Source organism: Diorhabda carinulata, chromosome 5, assembly GCF_026250575.1.
Source record: "Diorhabda carinulata isolate Delta chromosome 5, icDioCari1.1, whole genome shotgun sequence".
NCBI lineage: Eukaryota > Metazoa > Arthropoda > Insecta > Coleoptera > Chrysomelidae > Diorhabda > Diorhabda carinulata.
In genome coordinates, this window is record NC_079464.1 from 30,270,437 (window position 1) to 30,289,266 (window position 18,830).

Genomic DNA, 18,830 nt, shown 5'->3' on the forward strand with positions numbered 1-18,830 from the left:
GCAGAGATAGAGGAGTGTATATTTCTTTAGGAAACATGAAAAATCTAATGGTTGCCAATATAAAAATCAAGCATCATAGTACCTTTGGAGCCGAAAATTTTATAATGTAATTTATTATGTAAATTATTTTATTAGAAAATATTTACATATTTTTTTAGAATACTTTATTATGGTTATAATAAATGTTTTTAATATAACATAAAAAATTTATATGTATAGGTTACAATTGGAATAAAAACAAAATTTACTAAAAATTTATTTTAATAATGAAATGTCAAAAATATATCACTGAAATTTATCATATGAATAAAAATGATTTAAGGTTAATAAGAATGTGAAGAAAAACTTCCAAATTTCCCAGACACTACAGGGAATAGCTCTTTTTCTTGGTTGGTCAAAAGAAATATCAATATTGATTAAAATTAAAAGGCAAGACAGTAGTTTATTTTTAAATGTCCGCTCGGCAATGGCACTGTATGCAGTCAATTTGTTTACCAAATCCTGAATTTTATTAAAGTTTCAGGTATTATTGTAATTTAAATAATGGCAATTGCTGATGATCAACATTTCTGTTTAAAATGGAACAATTTTCAAGCAAATATCACGTCCCAATTTGAGACTTTGCGTTACGACGAGGATTTCACTGATGTTACAATTGCTTGCGATGGTCAGAGATTACAAGCACATAAAGTCGTTTTATCAGCTTGCAGTCCTTTCTTCAAAGAATTATTCAAGGTACCAAATCATATTAAACTATTGATAACTTAATTTTAAATTATATTTTTTTGTAGACGAACCCCTGTCCTCATCCAATTATATTTATGAGAGATGTCGAAGCTAAACATATCACGTCTTTAATAGAATTTATGTATGCTGGAGAAGTGAACATCGCTCAAGCTCATCTATCAACATTTCTTAAAACTGCGGAGTCCCTAAAAATTCGAGGGTTGACGGACACTACATCTGATTTACAAAAAGAAGATGACACTCAAGACACTGTTTATTCTCAGCACAGCTCCAAACATAAATTAAATAAGTCTCCAAATCCAAATAGTACTGTAACTTCTAGTCAAGACGTTCCTGAAACATTATTACCACCTTCTAGTCCACCAAGTAAGTACATTTTTTTAAAGTAAGTAGCTTAGACCATTTTTTGTTGTTTCAAAAAGAGAATTTTGAAGGAAACAAATCTGCATCAAAATTATTTATTTCTGGTCATTTTTAAAATAACTCACTAAAAGAGCCCCATTGTAAACTATTTTGTGTTATTTTGAAAAGTAATGCTTAAATAAATGATAAATTGAAATTTATATGTGAAAATTCTCACATAGTTGAAAGTAGACGATTAAATTCATATTTTCTCTAATCTTTTACCATAAAAGTATGAAGTCTGAAAAAGAATTATTGTCTTTGATGCAGGAAAATATGGCTGTGAGTTTTTTCAACTTAAAAGACAAAATTCAAAACAAAAATAAAGAATTTACTATTGATATGACTGAAACTCTATTATTAATATTATTTATTTTTATATAAATACTTATAGTCATTTATGAGTCATTATTTTCATGGGAACTTAGGTATTAAAAGAGCCCCATGGTAAACTGTTTTGTAGTATTTTGAAAAGTTATGCTTAAATAAATAATATATTGAAATGTATTTCACAAATTTCTTAAAAAGATGGAAATAGTCCATTAAATTACTAAAAGAGCCCCATAGCAAACTATTTTCTGGTATTTTGGAAAGTTATCCTTCCATAAATAATATATTAGAATATATTGGAGAAATTTCCAAAAAAGTTGAAAATAGTCGAGTCTGGAACAGATTCATTGTCTTTGAGGTTAGAAAAATGTGGCTGTGAGTGTTTTTGTGGTCATTTACATTTTGATATTTTGATATTTTTTGTCATCTTCAGCCAAAAAAGTATGTAAGTCTGAAACAGAATCGTTGTCTTCGAAGCAGGAAAATGTGGCTGTGAGTGTTTTCAACTTGAAAGACATAACTGAAAACAAAAATAAAGAATTTACGAAAACGACTCAACCGAAACTCGAATTACCAGATTATCTAAGCGATGTAGCTGATGACGAAGATGGTAGAGAGGATAACGAAGGTCTTTTAGGATTGTTTCCGACCACTCATATTAGAGAAATGTCAGGTGATTATCATATTTTATAAACTAAACAATCGCTGCAAAGATCATCAATTCTTCCTTTTGGTCGATAATAATGTGATATATACCTTCGTATAAGCTTTATCGTATTGGGATTGAGGTAAAATTAAACACCGAGGTGTACTAACTCTAATATATTTCCTAGTTTCCAAATTCTTATGTATTCATCATTTATATATAAAATTCATGGTATTCAATTATCAACATAACCTCATTGTTTTATATTTTCTTAATGTTTTACTATATTAAAATTCTGGAAATGTTATTCAAATGTGAATCAATTTTTATTCTGATTGATTTGTTTACTTTCCTCTATTGGCGTCGATAAAAATTAAATTGACTCGATTGGAGTCAATAAAATTTCATCAGCTCACAAACATGTCTCCCGAATTATAGAAAAATGACAAATTATGTCATTTTTTATTATAAAAACATTATCTTTCAGGTGGAATGGAAATTATACCGCAGTCTTCCGGGTTTTATGAAAAAGATACTAAACACGAACAATTAGGACACGGTAAGTGATATTCGTTAGATCAATGAAAATATTTTACATGTTTACACAACTTTTTCTCGTTCTTAAGGCTGGGTTCTACTTAATCACAATGTTCAATAGTTTTGTTCCATTCGTATAGTATAGAACTAACTAAACGATTAACAAATATGTACTGAACACACTATTTATACTACCACTACACCAACACCTGCAATTACACTGTCGAACGCACCCACCAATGAACCCGGTGGAATTAATTTTAGAGTGAGAAGGTTCATTGATGGGTGCGTTAGACAGTATAATTGTGAGTGTTGGTGTAGTGGTAGTGTAAATAGTGTGTTCAGTATGAATATCACCAACGGTTCCAGAAATACCAACAAATATGTCTAAAAAATTTGAAAACAAACAGGATCAAGTTGAAAATTATCAGAATTTCTTTAAATAAATCCCCAAGTCTCTTATATGCTCTATTATGTACAGGGTGTCAAACATGAGGTGACCCATATACTTTTTTCAAAACCTGTAAGGGTTATCGAGAAACTTCAGTTACAAAAGTTCTTTGTATTTAAAGGAATTTTTAGATTATCGACTTTTGGATTATACAGGGTGTCCCAATTCTTCGGTATCGACATCAACTTTGGAATTTTAAATGGAACACCCCATATTTTCTTGGGTCTTGATTTTCGCATGGTTTCGAAAAGATTTTTACTGAAAAATAAATATATTTGGAAAATTCCGCAAAATAAAAATGAGGCTAACTGGTATAATTTTCAAACTTTTCGTGATTTTTGGGTCTAGAACCATACTGGGTATCTTTTTTTTATTGTATGAGTTTTGAATTTTGTAAATAACAAAATCTCTTTTTTTTTAACTGGTACACCATGTATATTTATACCTGTAATGGAATAAAAATGAAAATCATTTGATACATGCATGTTCTATATTTATAAATAATGGTTGTGGAATTATTTGACTTTTTTATCACTTTTTGCCCATCCTATATTGAAAATAATGTAACACACTTTTTGAAAAAAAAAACTAAATAGAAAATAATCAAATTAGGTACAAATTTCTGAGCATACCCTGTATAAGATTTTTTAAAAATCGAAAGATTGAGACTTTTAAGTGTTTTTTGCGCAAAATTTGGTAATTTTTGACATGACTTGTTACTAAAAACTTAATTTTTGGTAAAAGTAGTGGAATTTTTCAAAAAAATTTTGAGTTAAAAAAAATTAGTAGGAAAATCTTCGAAAGAACCGAATTAGGTAAAAATTTTTGAGCATACCCTGTATAAGATTTTTTAAAAATCGAAAGATTGAGACTTTTAAGTGTTTTTTGCGCAAAATTTGGTAATTTTTGACATGACTTGTTACTAAAAACTTAATTTTTGGTAAAAGTAGTAGAATTTTTCAAAAAAATTTTGAGTTGAAAAAATTATTAGGAAAATCCTCCAAAGGACCGAATTAGGTAAAAATTTCTGAGCATACCCTGTATAAGATTTTTTAAAAATTGAAAGATTGAGACTTTTAAGTGTTTTTTGCGCAAAGTTTGGTAATTTTTGACATGACTTGTTACTAAAAACTTAATTTTTGGTAAAAGTAGTGGAATTTTTCAAAAAAATTTTGAGTTGAAAAAATTATTAGGAAAATCCTCCAAAGGACCGAATTAGGTAAAAATTTCTGAGCATACCCTGTATAAGATTTTTTAAAAATTGAAAGATTGAGACTTTTAAGTGTTTTTTGCGCAAAATTTGGTAATTTTTGACATGACTTGTTACTAAAAACTTAATTTTTGGTAAAAGTAGTAGAATTTTTCAAAAAAATTTTGAATTGAAAAAATTATTAGGAAAATCCTCCAAAGGACCGAATTATGTACAAATTTCTGAGCATCCCCTGTATAAGATTTTTTAAAAATTGAAAGATTGGGACTTTTAAGTGTTTTTTACACAAAATTTGGTAATTTTTGACATGACTTGTTACTAAAAACTTAATTTTTGGTAAAAGTAGTAGAATTTTTCAAAAAAATTTTGAGTTGAAAAAATTATTAGGAAAATCCTCCAAAGGACCGAATTAGGTAAAAATTTCTGAGCATACCCTGTATAAGATTTTTTAAAAATTGAAAGATTGAGACTTTTAAGTGTTTTTTGCGCAAAATTTGGTAATTTTTGACATGACTTGTTACTAAAAACTTAATTTTTGGTAAAAGTAGTAGAATTTTTCAAAAAAATTTTGAATTGAAAAAATTATTAGGAAAATCCTCCAAAGGACCGAATTATGTACAAATTTCTGAGCATCCCCTGTATAAGATTTTTTAAAAATTGAAAGATTGGGACTTTTAAGTGTTTTTTACACAAAATTTGGTAATTTTTGACATGACTTGTTACTAAAAACTTAATTTTTGGTAAAAGTAGTAGAATTTTTCAAAAAAATTTTGAGTTGAAAAAATTATTAGGAAAATCCTCCAAAGGACCGAATTAGGTAAAAATTTCTGAGCATACCCTGTATAAGATTTTTTAAAAATTGAAAGATTGAGACTTTTAAGTGTTTTTTGCGCAAAATTTGGTAATTTTTGACATGACTTGTTACTAAAAACTTAATTTTTGGTAAAAGTAGTAGAATTTTTCAAAAAAATTTTGAGTTGAAAAAATTAGTAGGAAAATCTTCGAAAGAACTGAATTAGGTAAAAATTTTTGAGCATACCCTGTATAAGATTTTTTAAAAATCGAAAGATTGAGACTTTTAAGTGTTTTTTGCGCAAAATTTGGTAATTTTTGACATGACTTGTTACTAAAAACTTAATTTTTGGTAAAAGTAGTAGAATTTTTCAAAAAAATTTTGAATTGAAAAAATTATTAGGAAAATCCTCCAAAGGACCGAATTATGTACAAATTTCTGAGCATCCCCTGTATAAGATTTTTTAAAAATTGAAAGATTGGGACTTTTAAGTGTTTTTTACACAAAATTTGGTAATTTTTGACATGACTTGTTACTAAAAACTTAATTTTTGGTAAAAGTAGTAGAATTTTTCAAAAAAATTTTGAGTTGAAAAAATTATTAGGAAAATCCTCCAAAGGACCGAATTAGGTAAAAATTTCTGAGCATACCCTGTATAAGATTTTTTAAAAATTGAAAGATTGAGACTTTTAAGTGTTTTTTGCGCAAAATTTGGTAATTTTTGACATGACTTGTTACTAAAAACTTAATTTTTGGTAAAAGTAGTAGAATTTTTCAAAAAAATTTTGAGTTGAAAAAATTAGTAGGAAAATCTTCGAAAGAACTGAATTAGGTAAAAATTTTTGAGCATACCCTGTATAAGATTTTTTAAAAATCGAAAGATTGAGACTTTTAAGTGTTTTTTGCGCAAAATTTGGTAATTTTTGACATGACTTGTTACTAAAAACTTAATTTTTGGTAAAAGTAGTAGAATTTTTCAAAAAAATTTTGAATTGAAAAAATTATTAGGAAAATCCTCCAAAGGACCGAATTATGTACAAATTTCTGAGCATCCCCTGTATAAGATTTTTTAAAAATTGAAAGATTGGGACTTTTAAGTGTTTTTTACACAAAATTTGGTAATTTTTGACATGACTTGTTACTAAAAACTTAATTTTTGGTAAAAGTAGTAGAATTTTTCAAAAAAATTTTGAGTTGAAAAAATTATTAGGAAAATCCTCCAAAGGACCGAATTAGGTAAAAATTTCTGAGCATACCCTGTATAAGATTTTTTAAAAATTGAAAGATTGAGACTTTTAAGTGTTTTTTGCGCAAAATTTGGTAATTTTTGACATGACTTGTTACTAAAAACTTAATTTTTGGTAAAAGTAGTAGAATTTTTCAAAAAAATTTTGAATTGAAAAAATTATTAGGAAAATCCTCCAAAGGACCGAATTATGTACAAATTTCTGAGCATCCCCTGTATAAGATTTTTTAAAAATTGAAAGATTGGGACTTTTAAGTGTTTTTTACACAAAATTTGGTAATTTTTGACATGACTTGTTACTAAAAACTTAATTTTTGGTAAAAGTAGTAGAATTTTTCAAAAAAATTTTGAGTTGAAAAAATTATTAGGAAAATCCTCCAAAGGACCGAATTAGGTAAAAATTTCTGAGCATACCCTGTATAAGATTTTTTAAAAATTGAAAGATTGAGACTTTTAAGTGTTTTTTGCGCAAAATTTGGTAATTTTTGACATGACTTGTTACTAAAAACTTAATTTTTGGTAAAAGTAGTAGAATTTTTCAAAAAAATTTTGAGTTGAAAAAATTAGTAGGAAAATCTTCGAAAGAACTGAATTAGGTAAAAATTTTTGAGCATACCCTGTATAAGATTTTTTAAAAATCGAAAGATTGAGACTTTTAAGTGTTTTTTGCGCAAAATTTGGTAATTTTTGACATGACTTGTTACTAAAAACTTAATTTTTGGTAAAAGTAGTAGAATTTTTCAAAAAAATTTTGAATTGAAAAAATTATTAGGAAAATCCTCCAAAGGACCGAATTATGTACAAATTTCTGAGCATCCCCTGTATAAGATTTTTTAAAAATTGAAAGATTGGGACTTTTAAGTGTTTTTTACACAAAATTTGGTAATTTTTGACATGACTTGTTACTAAAAACTTAATTTTTGGTAAAAGTAGTAGAATTTTTCAAAAAAATTTTGAGTTGAAAAAATTATTAGGAAAATCCTCCAAAGGACCGAATTAGGTAAAAATTTCTGAGCATACCCTGTATAAGATTTTTTAAAAATTGAAAGATTGAGACTTTTAAGTGTTTTTTGCGCAAAGTTTGGTAATTTTTGACATGACTTGTTACTAAAAACTTAATTTTTGGTAAAAGTAGTGGAATTTTTCAAAAAAATTTTGAGTTGAAAAAATTATTAGGAAAATCCTCCAAAGGACCGAATTAGGTAAAAATTTCTGAGCATACCCTGTATAAGATTTTTTAAAAATTGAAAGATTGAGACTTTTAAGTGTTTTTTGCGCAAAATTTGGTAATTTTTGACATGACTTGTTACTAAAAACTTAATTTTTGGTAAAAGTAGTAGAATTTTTCAAAAAAATTTTGAATTGAAAAAATTATTAGGAAAATCCTCCAAAGGACCGAATTATGTACAAATTTCTGAGCATCCCCTGTATAAGATTTTTTAAAAATTGAAAGATTGGGACTTTTAAGTGTTTTTTACACAAAATTTGGTAATTTTTGACATGACTTGTTACTAAAAACTTAATTTTTGGTAAAAGTAGTAGAATTTTTCAAAAAAATTTTGAGTTGAAAAAATTATTAGGAAAATCCTCCAAAGGACCGAATTAGGTAAAAATTTCTGAGCATACCCTGTATAAGATTTTTTAAAAATTGAAAGATTGAGACTTTTAAGTGTTTTTTGCGCAAAATTTGGTAATTTTTGACATGACTTGTTACTAAAAACTTAATTTTTGGTAAAAGTAGTAGAATTTTTCAAAAAAATTTTGAATTGAAAAAATTATTAGGAAAATCCTCCAAAGGACCGAATTATGTACAAATTTCTGAGCATCCCCTGTATAAGATTTTTTAAAAATTGAAAGATTGGGACTTTTAAGTGTTTTTTACACAAAATTTGGTAATTTTTGACATGACTTGTTACTAAAAACTTAATTTTTGGTAAAAGTAGTAGAATTTTTCAAAAAAATTTTGAGTTGAAAAAATTATTAGGAAAATCCTCCAAAGGACCGAATTAGGTAAAAATTTCTGAGCATACCCTGTATAAGATTTTTTAAAAATTGAAAGATTGAGACTTTTAAGTGTTTTTTGCGCAAAATTTGGTAATTTTTGACATGACTTGTTACTAAAAACTTAATTTTTGGTAAAAGTAGTAGAATTTTTCAAAAAAATTTTGAGTTGAAAAAATTAGTAGGAAAATCTTCGAAAGAACTGAATTAGGTAAAAATTTTTGAGCATACCCTGTATAAGATTTTTTAAAAATCGAAAGATTGAGACTTTTAAGTGTTTTTTGCGCAAAATTTGGTAATTTTTGACATGACTTGTTACTAAAAACTTAATTTTTGGTAAAAGTAGTAGAATTTTTCAAAAAAATTTTGAATTGAAAAAATTATTAGGAAAATCCTCCAAAGGACCGAATTATGTACAAATTTCTGAGCATCCCCTGTATAAGATTTTTTAAAAATTGAAAGATTGGGACTTTTAAGTGTTTTTTACACAAAATTTGGTAATTTTTGACATGACTTGTTACTAAAAACTTAATTTTTGGTAAAAGTAGTAGAATTTTTCAAAAAAATTTTGAGTTGAAAAAATTATTAGGAAAATCCTCCAAAGGACCGAATTAGGTAAAAATTTCTGAGCATACCCTGTATAAGATTTTTTAAAAATTGAAAGATTGAGACTTTTAAGTGTTTTTTGCGCAAAATTTGGTAATTTTTGACATGACTTGTTACTAAAAACTTAATTTTTGGTAAAAGTAGTAGAATTTTTCAAAAAAATTTTGAGTTGAAAAAATTAGTAGGAAAATCTTCGAAAGAACTGAATTAGGTAAAAATTTTTGAGCATACCCTGTATAAGATTTTTTAAAAATCGAAAGATTGAGACTTTTAAGTGTTTTTTGCGCAAAATTTGGTAATTTTTGACATGACTTGTTACTAAAAACTTAATTTTTGGTAAAAGTAGTAGAATTTTTCAAAAAAATTTTGAATTGAAAAAATTATTAGGAAAATCCTCCAAAGGACCGAATTATGTACAAATTTCTGAGCATCCCCTGTATAAGATTTTTTAAAAATTGAAAGATTGGGACTTTTAAGTGTTTTTTACACAAAATTTGGTAATTTTTGACATGACTTGTTACTAAAAACTTAATTTTTGGTAAAAGTAGTAGAATTTTTCAAAAAAATTTTGAGTTGAAAAAATTATTAGGAAAATCCTCCAAAGGACCGAATTAGGTAAAAATTTCTGAGCATACCCTGTATAAGATTTTTTAAAAATTGAAAGATTGAGACTTTTAAGTGTTTTTTGCGCAAAATTTGGTAATTTTTGACATGACTTGTTACTAAAAACTTAATTTTTGGTAAAAGTAGTAGAATTTTTCAAAAAAATTTTGAATTGAAAAAATTATTAGGAAAATCCTCCAAAGGACCGAATTATGTACAAATTTCTGAGCATCCCCTGTATAAGATTTTTTAAAAATTGAAAGATTGGGACTTTTAAGTGTTTTTTACACAAAATTTGGTAATTTTTGACATGACTTGTTACTAAAAACTTAATTTTTGGTAAAAGTAGTAGAATTTTTCAAAAAAATTTTGAGTTGAAAAAATTATTAGGAAAATCCTCCAAAGGACCGAATTAGGTAAAAATTTCTGAGCATACCCTGTATAAGATTTTTTAAAAATTGAAAGATTGAGACTTTTAAGTGTTTTTTGCGCAAAATTTGGTAACTTTTGACATGACTCGTTACTAAAAAAGTTATTTTTGATTCAATTTTAGTAAAATCAGGATTCATAGACAAATGAAAATATTTAAACTGAAACTAGATTCTTCCAAAACTTACTTTACCACTAATTTCCAATATACATGTCACACAGGCATGTTTTGTTGATATGACAAAAGCATTCGACTAAATCTAAATTGAAAAAAATATTTTGTAACGTTAAAAAATTGTTCATGACAAATAGAAAACTAAATATGAATATAAACAACAACCAAGTGTTGACTTTTAATTGTTTATATATATATATATATATATATATATATATATATATATATATATATATATATATATATATATATATATATAAAAAAAATGAAACATTGTGATTAAGTGGATAAAAAATGTCTTGTTTGCAACGAATTATTATTTAATTTAAAAATTGGTTTGTTGCAGGCAACGACATAAGAAAACTACATTCTTTGGATCCCAGACCGTGCGAAGAATGCGGAAAAGTTTATAGTAACCTTTCGAATTTAAGACAACACATGAGACTGATACATTATCCGACTTACGTGCAGTGCGTCTACTGCCAGAAACAATTCAAGACAGACCTTTATCTCAGAAGACACGTTATAAGTGCCCACAATAACACCAATTTAGGATTTTATAAATATGCAGGTCAAAGTGAAAAGACTAACAAGTTTTTCGATTTGAACCAAGACAAAAACGACAGTAAAATCAAAATGATTAATTACAAGAGTCAAAATTAATCGATTACTTTATTTAAACTGTACGGTTCTTATTTATTTTTAAATAAAGTTTCGATTAATGACTTTTCTGTCGATTTATTTATTTATTTTTTTAGTGACATGAATATATACACTTTTCATACTTGTTCACAATAGTGCTAATTAGGGGTAACTGACCGTTATAAAAAGTTATCCACCTAACTTATCATAAACCATCGAACGTCAACCGATACACATCCCAGTTAACAACAAACAGGAATTCTATCTGAAAATGGACACAACAATGAAGCATCTAACTTGCTAGAACACATCCGGGGCTGATTTCCTATCATATGACTTGTTAGAACACGTCCGGATACTGTTTAGAAGCTTCTTACTTGTTATAACATTACCAGAGGATGTTTTCAGGCTTCTAACTTGTCAAGACACATCTGGAGCTTGTTGGGACACATCCAAAAACAGTTTTTAAACTTCTAACTTGCTAGAACACGTCCAGAGAATGTTTTCAGGCTTCTAACCTATTAGTACACATACATCCAAAAACGTTTTTCAAACTTCTAACTGGTTAGAACACATCCGGATATAATTTTCTATCATATGACTTGTTAGGACACATCCAAAAACGGTTTTTGAGCTTCTAACTCGTTGGAACACATCCGGATATAATTTTCTATCACATGATTTGTTAGAACACGTCCGGATACTGTTTAGAAGCTTCTTACTTGTTATAACATTACCAGAGGATGTTTTCAGGCTTCTAACTTGTCAAGACACATCTGGAGCTTGTTGGGACACATCCAAAAACAGTTTTTAAACTTCTAACTTGCTAGAACACGTCCAGAGAATGTTTTCAGGCTTCTAACCTATTAGAACACATACATCCAAAAACGTTTTTCAAACTTCTAACTGGTTAGAACACATCCGGATATAATTTTCTATCATATGACTTGTTAGGACACATCCAAAAACGGTTTTTGAGCTTCTAACTCGTTGGAACACATCCGGATATAATTTTCTATCACAAGACTTGTTAGAACACGTCCGGATACTGTTTAGAAGCTTCTTACTTGTTATAACATGACCAGAGAATGTTTTCAGGCTTCTAACTTGTTAGGACACATCTGGAGCTCGTTTTTAATCAAATTACTTGTTGGGACACATTCAAAAACGGTATTTAAGCTTCTAACTTGCTAGAACACGTCCAGAGAATGTTTTCAGGCTTCTAACCTATTAGTACACATACATCCAAAAACGTTTTTCAAACTTCTAACTGGTTAGAACACATCCGGATATAATTTTCTATCATATGACTTGTTAGGACACATCCAAAAACGGTTTTTGAGCTTCTAACTCGTTGGAACACATCCGGATATAATTTTCTATCACATGATTTGTTAGAACACGTCCGGATACTGTTTAGAAGCTTCTTACTTGTTATAACATGACCAGAGAATGTTTTCAGGCTTCTAACTTGTCAAGACACATCTGGAGCTTGTTGGGACACATCCAAAAACAGTTTTTAAACTTCTAACTTGCTAGAACACGTCCAGAGAATGTTTTCAGGCTTCTAACCTATTAGTACACATACATCCAAAAACGTTTTTCAAGCTTTCAATTTGTTAGCACACATATGGATATAATTTTCTATCATGACTTGTTAGGACACGTCCGGATACTGTTTAGAAGCTTCTTACTTGTTATAACATGACCAGAGAATGTTTTCAGGCTTCTAACTTATTAGAACACATCTGGAGTTCGTTTTTAATCAAATTACTTGTTGGCACACATCCAAAAACGGTTTTTAAACTTCTAACTTGTTACAACTCGTCGTTTAGAATGGAAACGGTAAAATACCAAATAAAATATTTTATAACCTCAAAAACTTTTAATCCAAATCTTGTATTGCGGAATTTCCTGAAAAAAAAAAAATTCTAATTGAGAGCTTTGTCAACAACACTTATACATTGTCTGACGTGCGTTTCGATAACCAAATTATCATCTTCAGAGAGTGAAAGTGAACCATCAAATCTACGATGGATCTTTTTTGAAAATTTTGCTTTTTTGCCGTCGTAGCGTAAACAGTGTGTTCAGTACTTTTACGTTTGATAGGTTTGAAGTTTAAAAGGAGAAAATCGATGGAAAGTTGGTTTTTTAATAATAACGATCAACAGATGAATTTATACGAAGATTCGACTGAACTACCACCGATAGTAGGCGAAAGACAAAAAAACGAGAGAAGAAATAGACTGGTAAGACTCAAAATAACAATTAAAATTGCAGAATCGTGTAACGTTTTTCAATATTTTCATTCTTTATTTCCATATACATATCAATTATTATGAATAAATAATTTTCTGGTACTTATAGTTCAACTTTTCCCATTCATTTATACTCCAAGCTGATCTACGTCAAAATGGCGACCGTGGGGTAAACAATTCATTTTCTCGTATGTACCCGTGTTAGTTTTTCTTGAATTTTTCCAGTAATTCGGTTGTTTTGTTTCCTAATCTTTATAGACAGCCACAAATATTTATTTTTATATTGATTTATTTACAAAAACTACCAAATTTAACAGTTTTATTGTATAGAACAAAAAATTCTCTCAAAAATTTTCCCAGATATTTCGGAGAAAATGCTCAAGCTGGCATCAATCGATTGATGTAAGTGATTTGATCTATTCTAAGAAATCAGCTGATCTACGTCGAAATGGTGGCCGTGGGGTAAACAATTCATTTTCTCGTATGTGCCCGTGTTAGTTTTTCTTGATTTTTTCCAGTAATTCGGTTGTTTTGTTTCCTAATCTTTATAGACAGCCACAAATATTTATTTTTATATTGACTTATTTACAAAGCACTATCGAATTTAACAGTTTTATTGTATAGAACAAAAAATTCTCTTCAAATATTTTCCCTCATATTTCGAAGTAAAACGCCCAAGCTGGCATCAATCGATTGATGTAAGTGATTCGATATATTCTAAGAAAACAGCTGGACTATGTCAAAATGGCGGCCGTGGGGTAAACAATCGAATTTCTAGTATGTGCCCGTGTTAGCTAATATGTAGTGAAGTTGGTTGCGAGTGAAAATAGACAGTGTAGTTGGTATTAGGTTATAAAAATAATAATTTTATTGAAAAGAGTGAAATAATACTAAAAATACCTAAAACAATAAACTTTTTTTGGTTTTTTCCTGTAGTGGGCCTCGTTTTGTCGTGTTATTGTTCTATTTTATGGTGTTAAGAGGACTCCGCAGATACTTTCAACAGCCGAAACTGAATCTTTTTGAATTTTCATGAAAATTAGTCTGCAAGTAAACTTTTCGATTGTTGCGTAGAAGTATATCAAACACGAGTGAGTACTTCTTAAGGTTGCAAACTGATAATCCAGATAATAAGCCATACTGTCTAATAAATAACTTTACACTTAGAATTTGTTTGCCCCACGGCGGCCGTTTTTCAAATGAGCATCAGTTGATTTTGACATTTCTTTAAATTGACATGCGAGAACTTTTCCGAAGGCTTCTTCTTTTTTCACCTTACATTGAGTATATATCTTTCTTAATTTCCAACACTGCATTATTGAAAAAAAACGACATAACCACATTTTCAAGAACAAATTTCGCATTTCATTAAGAAGCTATTTGGCAATAAAACTGGAAATAATAACGTCGAAAATCCAATAAATAACTTTACACTTAGAATTTGTTTGCCCCACGGCGGCCATTTTTCAAATGAGCATCAGTTGATTTTGACATTTCTTTAGATTGACATGCGAGAACTTTTCCGAAGGCTTCTTCTTTTTTCACCTTACATTGAGTATATATCTTTCTTAATTTCCAACACTGCATTATTAAAAAAAAACGACATAACCACATTTTCAAGAACAAATTCCGTATTTCATTAAGAAGCTATTTGGCGATAAAACTGGAAATAATAACGTCGAAAATCCAATAAATAACTTTACATTTAGAATTTGTTTGCCCCACGGTGGCCATTTTTCAAATGAGCATCAGTTGATTTTGACATTTCTTTAGATTGACATGCGAGAACTTTTCCGAAGGCTTCTTCTTTTTTCACCTTACATTGAGTATATATCTTTCTTAATTTCCAACACTGCATTATTAAAAAAAAACGACATAACCACATTTTCAAGAACAAATTCCGTATTTCATTAAGAAGCTATTTGGCGATAAAACTGGAAATAATAACGTCGAAAATCCAATAAATAACTTTACATTTAGAATTTGTTTGCCCCACGGCGGCCGTTTTTCAAATGAGCATCAGTTGATTTTGACATTTCTTTAGATTGACATGCGAGAACTTTTCCGAAGGCTTCTTCTTTTTTCACCTTGCATTGAGTATACATCTTTCTTAATTTCCAACACTGCATTATTGAAAAAAAAAACGACATAACCACATTTTCAAGAACAAATTTCGCATTTCTTTAAGAAGCTATTTGGCAATAAAACTGGAAATAATAACGTCGAAAATCCAATAAATAACTTTACACTTAGAATTTGTTTGCCCCACGGCGGCCATTTTTCAAATGAGCATCAGTTGATTTTGACATTTCGTTAGATTGACATGCGAGAACTTTTCCGAAGGCTTCTTCTTTTTTCACCTTACATTGAGTATACATCTTTCTTAATTTCCAACACTGCATTATTGAAAAAAAAAACGACATAACCACATTTTCAAGAAGAAATTCCGCATTTCATTAAGAAGCTATTTGGCAATAAAACTGGAAATAATAACGTCGAAAATCCAACAAATAACTTTACATTTAGAATTTGTTTGCCCCACAGCGGCCATTTTTCAAATGAGCAACAGCTGATTTTGACATTTCGTTAGATTGACACGCGAGAACTTTTCTTCTTTTTTAATCTTACATTGAGTATACATCTTTCTCAATTCCATCCATCTTCGGTTTTATTTGCGATTCCGAGTTTTTACTAGTTTACGTAGAGTCGATGAATTTTCTAGATAAAACTTGGAGAAGGAATAGAAATATACGAAGATCAATTACGTAGCGTAAAATGGAATGATTATAGAAAATTAACTAGAGGTCTGGCAACTATACTGTTCAGCCCCGCCGAACTGGCGACTTGTTCGGTAACAGGCCAAAGATGGAGTCGTGCCGGAAACGGGGAAAGACCGGTAAAACCGGCTTTAGATCGTGCCAAAGTACAAGCAATTATATGTACGTTTATACAAAAAATATCTGCGAACGAAATTTTTCTATTTTTTTTTCTTTTTTATTTCTAGCGTATGTAGCAAATAGATTTCCAATGGTAGAAATAAGTAGGATAAAGCAAGTATTGGCTTACAAATGTAAAGAGAATTCGACTGCTTTTAAAATGAAAGCAGTGCGATATTTTGGGTAAGTAAAACTCATTTTATTTACTACGAGGTGTGTGAAAAAAGTAAAGACTCCCGCTAGACCGATTCGTTTATCCCTTTCACTTCCGCGACTCGAATTTCAATCCTGCACAACGGAAACTTCATTTTTGAAAGTAACATGATGTAAAAATACAAAATTGGAACTTTGAACGAACAAGTTTTATGTTAAATGCGGCGAAACATCGAATCTGTCCTCCGAGGAACGAGTTTTCCGCCAAGACGAATTATTTTTGAAAGATATCAACATACTCGGGGAGACTATCAATTTTAAAAATCGAGATTTAACCGTAAGGATGACGGGTAAACGTGATTTGGTTATGAGAAAGAATCCTAAGCGGAAGGATAATAAAAGAAACGTTTTCGGGGTGTCTTGGAGCCTTGAAAACCGGGGGAAAAACACGGGCGTTTCCAGTAGTTTCCAGTGAGCCGACCAGACAAAGCTAGTTGCTGAAAAACCTTCCGAACGATCTCGAAAATCGCATCAACCAATCGAAACAACATTCGATCGAGATTTTCATAAAATAAGAAAACATCCTTCCCAGTTTCTAATCATCTTTCGACGAATTATCGAACCTAACCTAACCTAACAAGCTCGTCTCCGTATTTTGTTGCTTTTTGCCGCCGTAACTGTCAAATCTCGCCCCCTACCGAGCAAATTGACTACCCCTAGTTCTGCATACGGGATTATCGGCTTGTTTTGTCGCTAATTTATGGCTGAAGATGGCAGTATCACTAAATTTGTGGTATAAAACGAATTTGGGCTGTGCGCACCATATCTAGACAAAAAATAGTGGCGAAATCGTGAGAACCGCCTCGTAGTTGCCTCCTTGTCCGTTTATGTTCAAAAATTTGTACAAAAGTACCGAGCTCTAGAGTTCTTTCGGTTGATTCACGTCTTCTCGAATTCGTCGAATCAATTTTCTCGGTCACGGTCGATTTTTCATTTCTACGGTGAATCCTCCCGTATCGAAACTCATTCGATCAGATCCGGTCCGGTTGAACGCTGAGTCAGCGAGACGCAGCTCGCATTGGCGACGTCGCCACAGTTTCCAGACTCTCCAACACTCCAAATTGGCGACGTTGTGACAGTTAACGGCCATACGTTTCTTATACGAATTATTTGTATACATAATCGGCGCGATTTCTTTTCGTTTCGTCCTTCTCCATGCATCAGCGGCACTCCGGATCGTCGGTGATGCCAATGTTATGGAGATGGCGTCTTATATGATCGTATCCGATTAAAAGTCCGGCCACTAGGAGTATTTAGGTGAAGCAGTTGTTTCGTGTGTGTCCATCGCTGCTATTAACAGTGGAAATAATAATATTTCCGGTGTTTTGCTACCCAGGGGGTCTCATATTTGTCTAATTTGGAAACATATTTTTTGTAAATAAAAAAACTTGTTTTTTTAATATCTGACATTATTTTATTCCAGAGATCAAATGAACAAATGAAATCTTAGTCGAAATAACAGAAAAAAGATGTGTCAAAATATTAATTTTCGGTTTTAATTAAAAGAAAACACTAATTCATCAAATAGTTTCAACTAAAAATAATTTTATAATTTATTAATCTGTTTATTTGTTGTAAAAAATTTGTAAGTTTATTTTTTGTTAATAAAAATTTTGTTTGTTGTTGATTTACATTAAAAAATGGTGTTTGCGCTGCCCTACCAACTTCCTATATGACATTATCTAAAATTTTCGAAGCTAAAAACACCTTAAGAGAATTTTTTTAGTACTTGCACACTGTTTACACCACTACTGCACCAACACTCACGATTACACTGTTTGACGCGCGTTTCTATAACCAATTAATCGTCTATAGACCCTGAAGACGATTATTTGGTTATCAAAACGCGCGTCAAACAGTGTAATCGTGATCTAATCTCAAGGTGACTTTCAAAATAAACGATTTTTATCTTTTTCATCCGTTAACGTTTGTCCCAATGAAAAAAACTCTTCTATTTCCATAATATCGTCCATAAATATCGGATTACAAACAAAACCACAAAAATATCACAAAAAACATAAAGCAGCAACGTCAAGTTTATGAATCGGCCGTTGACGTTTGCTTTAATTAAAACATTAAAATGAATAAGACCATTTATAGTGTGACGTTGCCGTTTGCCGATCTACCATTGGTGACTTTCAACGAATTTTATCTGTCAAACGTTCGTAGCAACAGAAAAGAGCCAGTCACATCCGTTTGATTCTGTCACGTGATTTTGACGTATGACGTTAGAGCGTAATGTTGAGGTTATTTCTGTTTGTTTTTTTTATGGTAGTCTTTTGGTTTTGCTTGTTTCATATTCGTAATTTTCCGTAATATCATCCATAAATACCCAATTACAAACAAAACGAAAAGCCGTACACACGTCAAAAAGAATATCAATTTTTTTTTGTTAAAGGCAGCAACGTCAAGTGTATGAATCGACCTCTAATTGTCTTACTATCAGCACTCATCGTCATACAATTGACTAATTTTGATATAAAATTTGTCCAATAATCTTTTTGGTCCACACTGTATAACACACACACGAACAAGTTTTTCAATTTCCATTCAACTTTTCTTTCACTGCTCCTAAACAATCATAGTCTATACGATTCAGATTTAA

At 29.9% G+C, this 18,830-nt stretch overlaps 1 protein-coding gene across 3 annotated transcripts; it reads left to right on the forward strand.

The window, feature by feature from the left end:
• The first annotated feature begins 246 nt into the window (after nt 1-246).
• LOC130894082 (GDNF-inducible zinc finger protein 1-like) lies at nt 247-18,219 on the forward strand. 3 transcript variants are annotated; one of them, XM_057800654.1, is made up of 9 exons: nt 247-429; nt 518-735; nt 792-1,113; nt 1,913-2,152; nt 2,613-2,684; nt 12,928-13,067; nt 15,799-16,015; nt 16,081-16,195; nt 17,649-18,219. In XM_057800654.1, exons 2-9 carry the CDS (start codon nt 544-546, stop codon nt 17,665-17,667), a joined length of 1,317 nt encoding a protein of 438 aa, XP_057656637.1. In that variant the 5' UTR covers nt 247-429; nt 518-543; the 3' UTR covers nt 17,668-18,219. The 3 variants fall into 3 exon arrangements, with proteins under 3 accessions (XP_057656637.1, XP_057656639.1, XP_057656638.1); XM_057800655.1 differs by lacking the exon at nt 247-429 and having other exon boundaries at nt 437-735; XM_057800656.1 differs by lacking the exons at nt 12,928-13,067; nt 15,799-16,015; nt 16,081-16,195; nt 17,649-18,219 and adding an exon at nt 10,523-10,903 and having other exon boundaries at nt 250-429.
• Nucleotides 18,220-18,830: the final 611 nt, after the last annotated feature.

Bases quoted from the DNA above. Each gene is read 5' to 3' on its own strand.
- LOC130894082 (XM_057800654.1), top strand. From the start codon at position 544: ATGGCAATTGCTGATGATCAACATTTCTGTTTAAAATGGAACAATTTT. The intron at 2,153-2,612 runs GTGATTATCATA...ATTATCTTTCAG, and splicing joins TCATATTAGAGAAATGTCAG to GTGGAATGGAAATTATACCG. The intron at 16,016-16,080 runs GTACGTTTATAC...TTTTATTTCTAG, and splicing joins CAAAGTACAAGCAATTATAT to CGTATGTAGCAAATAGATTT.